At 34.3% G+C, this 12220-nt stretch overlaps 1 protein-coding gene and 1 pseudogene across 1 annotated transcript; both read right to left on the bottom strand.

Annotated features, from left to right (window-relative positions):
- Window positions 1-2648: 2648 nt before the first annotated feature.
- LOC118613096 lies at window positions 2649-2767 on the bottom strand (annotated as a pseudogene).
- Window positions 2768-4618: 1851 nt separating this feature from the next.
- Window positions 4619-5607, bottom strand: LOC107499714 (olfactory receptor 6K6). The gene has a single exon (XM_016124190.2). The coding sequence runs from the start codon at window positions 5582-5584 to the stop codon at window positions 4619-4621; it is 966 nt and encodes a 321-aa protein (XP_015979676.2). The 5' UTR covers window positions 5585-5607.
- Between the last annotated feature and the right edge of the window lie 6613 nt (window positions 5608-12220).

Below are 12220 nucleotides of genomic sequence, written 5' to 3'. Positions count from 1 at the left end.
TAACAATTTTAATATAATGTGTCTTGGAGAAGGCCTTTTAGGGTTGAGATAATTAGGTGTTCTGTTTGTTTATTAGATCTAGAGATCAAGCTCTTTCCATAGATTTGGGTAATTCTTGCTATTTGTTTGAGTATACTCTGTTCCCTTTTCCATCTCTTTTCCTCCCAGTACACCCTTTATTCTTATGTTGCTTTTCCTGATAGTATCAGAGAATTCTTGTAAAGTCCATTTATTTATTTATTTATTTATTTATTTATTTATTTATTTATTTATGTTCTCATATCTCTCTCTTCTTCTGCCTTCTGTGTCATTACCAGATTTCTGTCTTCGATAGCATAAATTCTTTTCTCCATCTGTTCAGCTCTATTCCCTAAGCTGCCATTTCATTCTTCAACTCTTTTAATGTGTTCTTCATCTCCAGAAGTTCTATTTGGTTCTTTTCTAGGATTTCAATCTCCTTAGTAAAGTATTCATTTTGTTTGTTTATTTTGTTTCTAATTTCTTGGAATAGTTGGTCTGAATATTTTTGTATCTTGCTAAGTTTTTCCGGGAGTACAATTTTGAATTCTTTATCATTTAAATAGCATATTTAAGCTATTGTCTTTAAGCTTATTTCCTAGAGATTTTTTACTTTCTTTCTGAGCTGCCTTGTCACCCAGGCTGTTCATGGTATTCAATGGATTATTTCTCTACCCAGGCATTTATAGAAATGTAAAATTTTTGTTTCAAAAAATTTATTATGAGAGCAATCTTTTTTCAGCAGGTTGATGAGAAGAGGTTTTTGTTTTATTTTCAAGTAGGTGGCACCCAAGCTTCCTGCACTTCCCAGGACCTCTGAATCTCTGCCCTGTGTGAGAAAATGCTTTTTAGTCCCTTGGGAAGAATGTGTCTCTTTCTGACCAAGTTGCCCCAGTCTCAGGGCTCAAGCCACGAGAGAATGTGAAAGGCAATGGGATTGAAAACCTCTGAAGAGCACTGAAATCTCAATACTGCCACAGGAGTCAGATGCAGTACTGTTTTTCTTTTTTATTATTTTTATTTATTATTTTTTTAAATGCCTACAGCACCTAGTATTCATAGGTGGTTTTCCATCCAAGTACTAACCAAGTCTGATCCTGTTTAGCTTCCTAGATCAGACAAGATTGGGCACATTCAGGGTGACATGACCATAGACACTACTGGGTTTTGATACTAGCTCTGGGAAGGTACAGGGAAGAATGCTCTTAGAAGGTGGAGGTAGGTGGGCAGACTCTATGACTCAGCTTTCTGCCTGACAATGGTAGTTACTAAAATGCAGCTGTTCCCCTCCGTTTTTTATCTCTGCTCTGTTTTCTGCTCTGGTCACTGGACTCCGCCTGCGTGGAATATGCTGATCACTCACTTAGGCAGGCTCAGAGATTCAAAGAACACAAACTGCATGTAATTTCCTCTTTCCTTGCAACCTGCAGGAAGCTCTGGGCTGTGTCCACAACACCAATCTTTACACTAGTCTTTCCTCTTCTCTTGCTTACTGGATTTACCCACTTTCAGATGATCTGATATGCTAGGCTGGGGGATTTCTGTTGGATTGTAGCTGTTCTTTTTTTAAAAAAAATTTCAAAGGGAGAGATCAAGGGAGAGCTCTCACCCCATCATTCTCCTGACATCATTCTGAAAGGAATTTTTATCTTAGTCTGGCTCCTTTGAATTCTACCTCCATCCAGATGGCAGATTCTTTCTCCTTCATTCCTTTTCTTTTTACTACCTTAGGCTAATATGAACACTGCTTGTCATAGTTGTTGTCACCAAGTCTATCTCTTTTTTCTCTTTTCCTTTTGCTGTCACAGGTGTTGATTCACCTGTCTTCTCAGCCAGATAAGCCTCTTGATAAATTGGTTCACTAGCCAACAACAAATTTTGAATAGTGATAGATAATCTACAGAATTCCATGCCGAGTGATATGATCTTCAAAATAATAATAATAATAATAATAATAATAATAATAATAAACAACCTTATTCCTGCTGTCTGTGGACACTTAGTCTGAAGGGAGATATGGGACAAACAAAAAACAACAAGAAAAACAAAAAGACAGTAAGTCACATCAAAATAATGACCAATATTGGTTCTGACATCAGTGCCAAGGATATCAGCGTGAGGAAACTTTCTTGAAGATTGCATCGATTTGGAGTAATGTTGAAAAATAGGGGACAATAGTGGCAAAATAATCATTTTTGAGCTTTAATCCAAAAGGTTAAGGATTTTCTGGTGAAAAAAATCAATGGGTAGGATTGAGAGCAATGAAAGGACAAAATAAAGATATATGTCAAAGAGCACAAATTTGTTGAAGCACAAATACTAAACATTGTAAGATTTAGAGGAAACAGAATAGTTTAATGGTTGGGACAGTGGTTTATAGGACTATTGCATCTCATGCCAAGAAAAACAGTGAATTCAATAGATAACGGCATTTTTATTAATAACACTAATAATGATTCATTAGATTTGAGGCCTTCAGAGGCCCAAACCTACTTTCTATATAATATGTGTGTGTGTGTGTGTGTGTGTGTGTGTGTGTGTGTGTGTATAGGCGAGGCAACCCTTGGTTGACCTCACAAATTGCAAGGATCTTGTCAGCTTACAGTCCCTTATTTCTAATTTTTTTTTTATACCTATAGCACCTGGTCTTCCTAGGTGATCTCCCATCCAAGTACTAACCAGGCCCGACCCTGCTTAGCTTTTGAGATCAGACGGGATTGGGCTTGTTCTGGGTAGCATGGCCATAAACTTTCTTCATAATAATTAGTAATCAAATTTACTCACTGAATATCATATTTTTTGGAACTCTTCTTTGGTTTAGTAATTGATTTAGACTGAAATACATAAGGAATGAACACAGGATTATGGTAAATAAGAGCCTGGCTCTGGGATCAGATAATATTGAGTTTCTGACCTGGATCCCTAATAATTATCTCTGTGTACTTGACTGGTTATTGAAACTTTATGTTTTATTTTTCTCATTTGAAAAAAGAAAGGGTATGTATTTATTCCACAGGATTGTCGTGAAGATAAATGAGACAATGCATGTAGGATTCTTATCATAAACTCAGAAATCTTAGCTCTTATAAACATCAAAAAGCTCTAGGTCTAGAAATGATCTTAGACCCAAATCTAACCCATCGTCAGAGTTTTCTTGAGAGCTTTTCAGAAATGCAAATACATAGGCTTCACTTTCAAATTTTCTGAATCATGAGTTCTGATGAAAACTACTTATCTGATTAATAACATAATATTACAGACTGGGTAGGAAATGGTACAACTTAGTGGTGGGAAAAATTACAAAATCTAGTCCTTCAACTTCATAGTCCAATAGTCTTTCCATGATACCATAAACACCTGAGGACTAGGAAATTCACAGAGAAAAGAACCAATAATTACTATGACTCATCAAAGATGGATAAGGTTTATAAAAATTTTAGAGACATAAGTTTGTATAATTCCATTTTCTGAACACCAGATAGATGAAACAAGAGTATGAATGTATTGGAGACATAGAAAGAAGTACAGTTCTTAGTTAAGCTCCAGTTCTGTCAACTACATGACTTTAGGAAAGTTGTTAAACTCTGAGCTTTACATCCAACATTTAAATAGTGGTAATACCTGATCTAATTACTTTAGGATATTTTAAATTGCAAGATGGTCTATGACCATGCTACCTTGAACAAGCCCGATCCAGTCTAATCTTGGAGCTAAGCAGGGTCAGGCCTGGTTAGTACTTGGATGAGAGATCACCTAGGAAGACCAGGTGCTGTAGAAGTAAAACATAAATAAATAAATAAATAAATAAATAAATAAATAAATAAATAAATAAATGAAGGATTGTAGGCTGACAAGGTCTTTGCAATCTGCGAGATCAACCAAGGGTTACCATGCCGATAAATAAATAAATAAATAAATAAATAAATAAATAAATAAATGAATAAATAAATAAATAAATTTATTGCAAGGTCATTTGTATATGTGAAAATACCAAAAATAGTAAATTTATAGACAAATATAGTGGAGTATTATTAATATTAATTTTATATCACTCCATTTGACCTAACATTCTAAGACATATGATGTATGTAATCAGTCTGTAGTTGTTGAATTGAGTTTGTAGATTAAGTAAGCTGAAAGTGGATATTGTTCCTTTCTAAACTCAAGAAATTGTTTATCAGCATGAGATACTGAACAATAGGAGATGTATTACTTGAAGGAAGATTAGGCAGAAGTTAACAGTAGCAGTTTTCAAAACTATGATGTCCTTCATGTCTCCTTTAGTCTGTTTTCTCGTCTTCTGGCATATGGGGCCACAATAGAGAAATTAGGATTTCAGCTGGGAGAGTGTTGGGAAGAAGCTAACCTGTGTTGTAAAGAAGGAGAACCATGTATTCTGCTTCAGCTACCATAAACATGGTAAAGACATTGATGTAAGCAGGCTATGCAATTGCCATCAATTACCTGGACACAGCAATTTCTCAATTCTTGTTTATAATAATAGAACACTTAGCTGTGGCAATAGAAGAACATAATCATAAACAAGATAAGAAATAGGGAAATTCCAAAATTCCAGGAGGTTCTTCAGAGTCTCTAGGATCTAGATTGAGTTCCCAAAACCACCAGCCCTCTTCTGATGGCAGAAAAGCCTCCCAATAGCATCTTTCATGTCCTTGTTTCTCAAGCTATAGATAATGGGGTTGAGGAAGGGAGCAAGGATAACAAAAGTAATAGCAATCACAGTGTCCCAAAAAACTGAGTAGGTAGCTGAGAATTGCAAATACATGACAGCCACACTGCCAAAAAATAGCAAGAACACAGCAAGATGGGCAGCACAGGTGGAAAATGCCTTGCGACGGCCCTCAGTTGAGGGCATCCCCAGAATCACCATGATGATCCGAATGTAGGACAAGGCAATGACCAAGAAGGAGGCCAAAATCTCCACCACATGTATGGCATCTGCAATGACCACCAGGGAAGTATCTGTGCAGGCCAAACTTAGCACAGGTGTAAAGTCACAGAAAATCTGCTGGATCTCATTGGAACCACAGAACGGTAGGGTGGCAATCCACACAATCTCAGGGAGTACAAGGAGGAAGCCACAGAAGCAGGACCCAGCTGTCAGCTGAATACAAAGTTTGGAAGTCATGATAGTTGGGTAACGAAGAGGATGACAGATAGCTATGTACCTGTCAATAGCCATCACTGTCAGGACACAGCCTTCTGTGATACCAAGAGAATGGAAGAAGTACATCTGCATGAGGCAGCCAGCCAGAGAGATGGTCTTCTGATCACTGACTAGGCTGAAGAGTATCTTAGGGATGGTGGTTGTGGAATACCAGATCTCCAGGAAAGAGAGGACACTGATGAAAAAATACATGGGGGTGTGCAGGCCCATGTCTAAGTGGATGACAATGAATATCATTAGGTTCCCAATTATGATAAATCCATAGATGATAAGCAAGGGAATAAAGAATAATAGGCCGCCTTCATGCACATGCAGGAATATAGAAAAGAGGAACTCGGTGACCATCGTCTGATTCCCACGGGCCATAAACCATGTCATCTGTGAGGGGAAGAAGACAAGAGACTCCTAGAATTGAGACGGTGAGTTTTTACTTAAAATTGTTTCACTCCTTTCTGTAATCAGTTACTTGCTGACTCTGGTATCCTAAACAGGTCAGTTAGAAATATCTCTTAGCTGTACGTCCATGACAGAAGTGTCTGGAATTTTTGCTTATGGATTTCAAAATGAACCTTTTTGTAAACATCTTCAATTGATACAAAGAAAACACAAAGTGGTATATAAATTACATCTCTGGAAATATTTTTTGGAGGTTAAGTCACTTGTTTCATTTCTTAGTTCTCCTCACTCTCTGCTCCTTTGTTTAGCTTTTTAAGAAATATTTTCTATTATTCAATTACAGTGGACATATAGTATTATATTAGTTTCAGGTGTACAGAGTGATGATTAGATATTTATATTACTTACAAAGTGATCCCCATGATAAATCCAGTACCCATCTGACACCATTCATAGTTATTACAATATCATTGACAATATTCCCCATGACTGTTGTGTAATTACCAATTTGTACCTCTTATTCCCTTCACTCCTTCACTCATCTCCATGACCATCACCTCCCAATCTGGCAACCTTCAAAATATACTCTGTGTCTATGAGTCTGTTACTGTTTTGTTTGTTTGTTTATCCTGTTCTCTAGGTTCTACATGTATGTGAAATTATATAGCATTTGTCTTTCTCTGACTGACTTACTTCACTCAGCACAGCACCCTTTAGGTCTATAATGTCATTGCAGATGGCAAGATTTCATTCTTTTTTATGGCTGAGTGATATCGCTTTAAAACATGTACCTTTCTTCCCAACTATTCTTTACTCCTGTTTTTTTCAGAAGAGTAATTTAAAAAAAATGTAAAGACACTGTAAGAAGCTCTTCTCTTTACTTTCATATTATTCTCCCCATCTTTTTTTAGCCCTGATATTTAATCTGAGCTTGCCTAATTGTGTATCTTTATCTCTTTGCTTTTGCTGTTGGTTTCACAGTAACATGTCTGTTTCTCATTAAATGGTAAGTACCCAGATGTCAAGAAATATTCCTCCTTTTTGTCTCTTTTTTATCTATAATTCCTTTTCCTATCTCAGTTATTGATATTGATAGCTTCTCAAGCTGAGTCTTTCCAGAACCACCTTGGACCTAATTAGTGGCTGTTGAATTTTAGACAAACATATAACAGCTCCACTGCATATTTCATCCCTCTTAAGGAGGTCACATTCTTAAGAGACAAAGGAAAGAAATCATTCTGAATAAAAATGAAATTACTTTTTTATAATTATGGTTATCTTGGGAAGGAAGTGTCACAAAAATCAGCTACAACAGAAATCATATCAGCATCTACTTGTTAGGCAAAAAGAGTGACTAAACTATTTTTCAAGGTTAATTAAATTATAGTAGTATACATTACCACTCATCTTGACTATTTTAACATCTATTTTACTGGTATTCTTATCTCCAACAAGTCATTCTATAGATGAGGATTCTTAAGTATAGCTTTTACTGACCTTCTTTTTTCAAAAGCATTTCAGTTTAAAGCCCAAAGAGCTTAGCTTGATATTTCTTTTCTTCTCAGATCTGGTTCTAATTAAATTTCAGAGGCAAATATTTTTCTGCATACTCATCAGCTCAATCAAATAGGCATATTTTCCTGCATTTCTGTTTTTTGCTTATGTCATTCCTTCCTTCCATTTTCTTGATCTCTTTGTTTTGGAATCCTAGCTGTCAACATCCACTAAATGTTCCCATTATCATGGAAATCCCATCGATCCTCACTGTCAAAAATAAATACTCTCTCCATTGACCCTTAAAAGTGCTCTATATTTCATCTTTTATGATTTCTAACATATCCTTCTTGCATTTTAAATATTTGTATATAAGCATGATCTCACTCAAGTAGACTGAAATCTCCTCACGAAGAATCATAAAAATAAATAAAATGGTGTTATTGAAAAGTTATCATTTAATCGTCATAATACTAGATACTTTACATATTTTATTTCATTTATTCCTACTTATGATAGATTATTATTACTGTGTTATAGGTAAAGAAATTGAGAACCAAAGCGGAGAGAAAATTTGTTCAAATACAACACAGCTAAGATCCAGAATAAAAACTGGAAGCCTGATCTGTAGACATTACAAGCCCACTTTTATTTTTTATACCACAGTTGGAAATCTAGGTCAAGATTTGTCAGTCATTCTGTCTGTTTCATTCTCTGTGTACTACTATATATTTAGAACTATTCGAGGTGTTGATGTCTTTTCCGTTTGTTTATTTGGGGGTAAAAAACAGATGAAAACAAATGCATTGCAGACTAGGAAGATTATTTTATAAAGAATGCCTCTTTCCTTATACCTGAGGCCTTGAGGAAGAAAAGCAGGAGAGACTAGCTTTGGAATGGAATAAGCAAGAGTGCTTAGCAGAAGGGCAGACTGCATGAGGAAAGATGTGAGATCTGAGTGTTCCCTGACTGGAGCAGTCACTTCTTTGCTTTTATGTTGTCTTTGCTAAGCCTAAAATATCAGAGAATGGCCATGTTAATCTGTCATTATGGAAAACAGGTGAACAAAGCAGGAGACTATAGGGCTATGAGAAAAGGCAAAAAAGTTCAGTGCTGAATGGCTCATAAGAGGCAAATAGAGTAGTTACTTTTTTTCTCTGAATGAGGCCCTTCTCACTAGTAAGGTTGCATCATTATTCATCATTCATACATTTATTCAATTAATGGTCATATACCGATTGATTCTCTGTTATGTGCCAATCACTACCATAGGTTCAAGAGCTATTTATAGTTGAATAGAACATTATTCTTGCTTCTGAAACACATAAAGGATATTTTTTAAATGTCCTAGAATGACACATAATCAGCCTACAAATATTCTTGTATAGTAAAAAGAAACTCAAATTAGATTTTAGTCCTAAAACAAAAGTAGTTAAGTTTCTCTGTGGCTCCCTAGGAATCCACAATTCTTTAAGCTTCGACAAAATAGTACTGTTGGGAAAACCTTAGATATTATCAGTATCTTCATCTGTTAGCTGAACTATATTTCTTAGATATTATCAGTATCTTCATCTGTTAGCCGAACTATATTTCTTCTAAGGTTCTTTCTAGGTTTCATGTCTCATATACTGATATCTCTGTCCATGTAATAAAGTTTTAAAAATATGAAGTATTACCCCATATATTGAGAAAGACTAGGGTAAATATGGGCCCAGAATCATTAAGGATATATCAGAGTAGTGGGCAGACATAGTAAAGGAGTAAAGACAGGTTAGCATTTTCAACTGAACAATGTCTTTTCAATAGTTTTAGCACTTACCCTGCCTGAGACACAAAAACTTGCCTTAGAATCTCTGTAGTAACTTGCCCCACTGTGCTAGTTTGTCAATGAAGATATATATGTCTCTGAAGCCTCTTTAGGGAATATTCAGAATGGAAAGCAAGAGTGTCTTTCCTGGAGGTTCTCTTTAGATGATGAGGATCTAAAGGAAAATGGTGCATCTCACTCTCCCCTCTGAGGGACAAATTAGGGGAAAAGTGTCTCATAGTAATTAGACATTCCCCAAGGTCATGTCTCAAAAGCATTCTAGTGGCTAAATAATCTTTTCTCTCAAAAGAGTATAGAGCTGGTCACTGGGGCCCACAATATACGTAGGTGTAAGAATAGACCTCAGTTATGATCATACTACTCTGGAACACACAATCAGTAAACCTTACTTTCTTCTCAGGCTTCCACTCATTTTTTTACTTTTTATGCTTTTAATTCTGCTGACATACTCCTACTAATATATTTTAAAATACACATTCTCTTGATTCATTAAAAAACAATTCATGTGCTTAAACTAGTTAAGATGATAAATTTTATATTATGTAAAATTTATATTATTAACTTTTTAAAAGTGTTATATATATACATATATATGTATGTGTATATATATATACATATATATATATATGAGGTAGTCAAGATAAGAGTTATTTTTATTTTGCAGATGGAGAGATTTAGAGAAATTGAGGCTTGCTTCAATTCACACAAGCAATAGAAGGCAGGGAAGAGACTGAACCTTGATCCTCTGAATTCTAATTTAGCTATAAACTAACTTTACTCTTCAATTATAACTCTATGGGTTCTTTTCAAATATGTATTCTCTGATTGATCTTTCACTTAATTTGCAGTATCATTTAACAGGACTTAGGTTATCTAAGAAAAAGAAGACAAGGAAGATAAAGGACATTTCTGAACTTTTGCTTACATCTTTAGCTCCATTTCTCACTCCGCTCCCTGCATTACATTCTAAGTCTCAGCAGCCAAACTGCTTGTAGCTATTTCTCATAATGCTGGTTGAATTCATTATAATTTATTTTTCTGTTTTTCCCTCTTCCTAAAATTTTAGCTCAGCCTTTCTTCTCCCTGCCTGAAATAAATGCACATACTTCACCTGTACTCTTAATTTTTTAAGATTCAGCACATTGTCCCTCTCCTCTAGGAATTCTTTTTTGATCCCCAAGTGGGTTTGGAGGTCTCTCTTTTGTACTTCTAAAGCATCTAATGCATACACATGTTGTTGAAATTATGTAATTATATGTCTAGATTCTAACATATTTTTGATGGTTGTCTGTAATTATTTATTCATATTTGAATCTCCAGTGCATAGCTCAGGACTTACAATGGAACTCCAGCAGAGTATGTTTAATGGAAGAGAATAAAGTGAGGTCTATATGAACTAAATACGGGAACCACGTAGCATATTAAATGTGTTTGGTTTGAATCAGAGGGCTTATAGAGTAAAGTAACACTGGAGGGTCAGGTTAGATGAACTGCGAAGGTCTTTGAATGTCAGCCAGTGAGATTTTCAAAATATATTTTGCAAGAAGTTCTTAGCATTTAAGCTAAGAATTTATTAAAATAAAAAGTATCATTAATTTATTCAACTAACATTTATTGAGCACCATTCAAGCATTGGAACCTTTTCTGCAATATCTGGGTTAAAGGCCTAAAATAGGATAGTAATAATGAAGCTAAAGGATGAAAGAGATGAAGGTAAATATGAATAATGAGTAAGATTTGACAATTGACTATATTTAGGGAATATTGGGGGAAAAAAGCATTAAAGACGACAAATTTTAAATTTGAATTAGTTAGTTTGAATTAGTTAGTTTTCATATTGACAAATATGAAAACGGCTAAAGCAAAATATACTCAGGGGGACAATTATAAAATGAGTTATAGATACGTTCTTTTGAGCATATGAGAAATTTTTAATTGCCATTAAAAATGTAGAACTGGAGTTCTACATTTGGATAAGCCTGTGGACACAGATGTAAGTGTTCTTTAAGTAGAGGTTATAATTAAACAATGAGGATGCACTAGATACTTTAACAAATGAATAGAGAACAAGAAGAGACTGGAAGATTACAATTGGTGAACGGGAGAAAAACATGACCGATTATACATAATAACTATCATTTACTAAATATGTTCCCAAAATACATTAAAGCATTTATATATTTCATCTGATTTCATCTTTTCAATATTCTTGTAAATTCGTTATTGTTTTCTCCCACTTTAAAGATGAGTGAACCTAAGTTTTAATGATTTATGTATCTTCCCCATAGTTATGTAACTAATTAGATGGCAGAGTCAGAATGAACTGTCAGGGAAAATGGCAATTAAAAAAATGGCAATTAAATTGTGTGATTAAAGGATCATTGGCAAATGTGTAAATACAGTTTTTATTATGAGGCTTATGCATAGTTTGCAGAGGATGAAAGAATAAAAGTAGTCACAAAAATGAATTAGTCAATGTGTATCACTTTTGAGAAGTTTGATAATGAAAGGATGAGAGAATTAGAATCAAGGTTAACTTTCTCTAAGATATAGTAGATTTATTGTATCATAACGCTAAGACACAGTAATAAATGTATGCATGTTTGAACAAATAGGGGAAAGAGTCAGTAGTAAAAGAAACAAAATATATTGAAGATTAAAGTGATAATAAATGGAACAAGTGGAAGTTTTGAGTGTATAATGAATATACAGGTAGAGGTAATGGTCTCAGAAAGGATGAAGGATAAAAGTGTGGGTAAGTGTGCCTACATATTTTGACACTTGGAAAACTATTAAGAAAAGCACCAATTAGATGTTTATTTGAGATTTGTGTTGGAAATACTGCAAATGGATAGTATGAATTGATGTAAAATTTAAAAATCTTAACAGCACCATTTTATTAAATAAGTGTACATTAAATAGTTTCTTAAAAAGAAAGCATAGAACCAAAATAGTTTACCCGTGAGCTTTATCAAGTGTTCAAGGAATGGAAAAGTATAACTGTACAATATATCTTGCAGAGCCTAGGAAGAAGAGAAAAACTGCCCCATGCATTTTATCAGACTATATTTTTGACACTAAAACTAGGGAAGAATAGTATAAGAAAGTCATATACAAATTATACTGATACACATAAATTTAAAAGTTCTAAATAAATTTAGTGATGTATTAAAAATATTTTTAAATTTTAAGTTTAATAAAAATTTATTCCAAAATATATTTTTAGTTAAAATTGGAGATCTGTTAATATTATTCACCATGTTATCTAATTAAAAGAGAAAAATCTATATAGTATT

Source organism: Rousettus aegyptiacus, unplaced genomic scaffold (genome assembly GCF_014176215.1).
Source record: "Rousettus aegyptiacus isolate mRouAeg1 unplaced genomic scaffold, mRouAeg1.p scaffold_m13_p_17, whole genome shotgun sequence".
Taxonomy (NCBI): domain Eukaryota; kingdom Metazoa; phylum Chordata; class Mammalia; order Chiroptera; family Pteropodidae; genus Rousettus; species Rousettus aegyptiacus.
Note: the sequence above shows the minus strand (reverse complement) of the source record. Positions and strands in the feature narration are given on the sequence as shown.

Coding starts and splice junctions, on each gene's coding strand:
- LOC107499714 (XM_016124190.2), bottom strand. CDS start 5,584: ATGACATGGTTTATGGCCCGTGGGAATCAGACGATGGTCACCGAGTTC.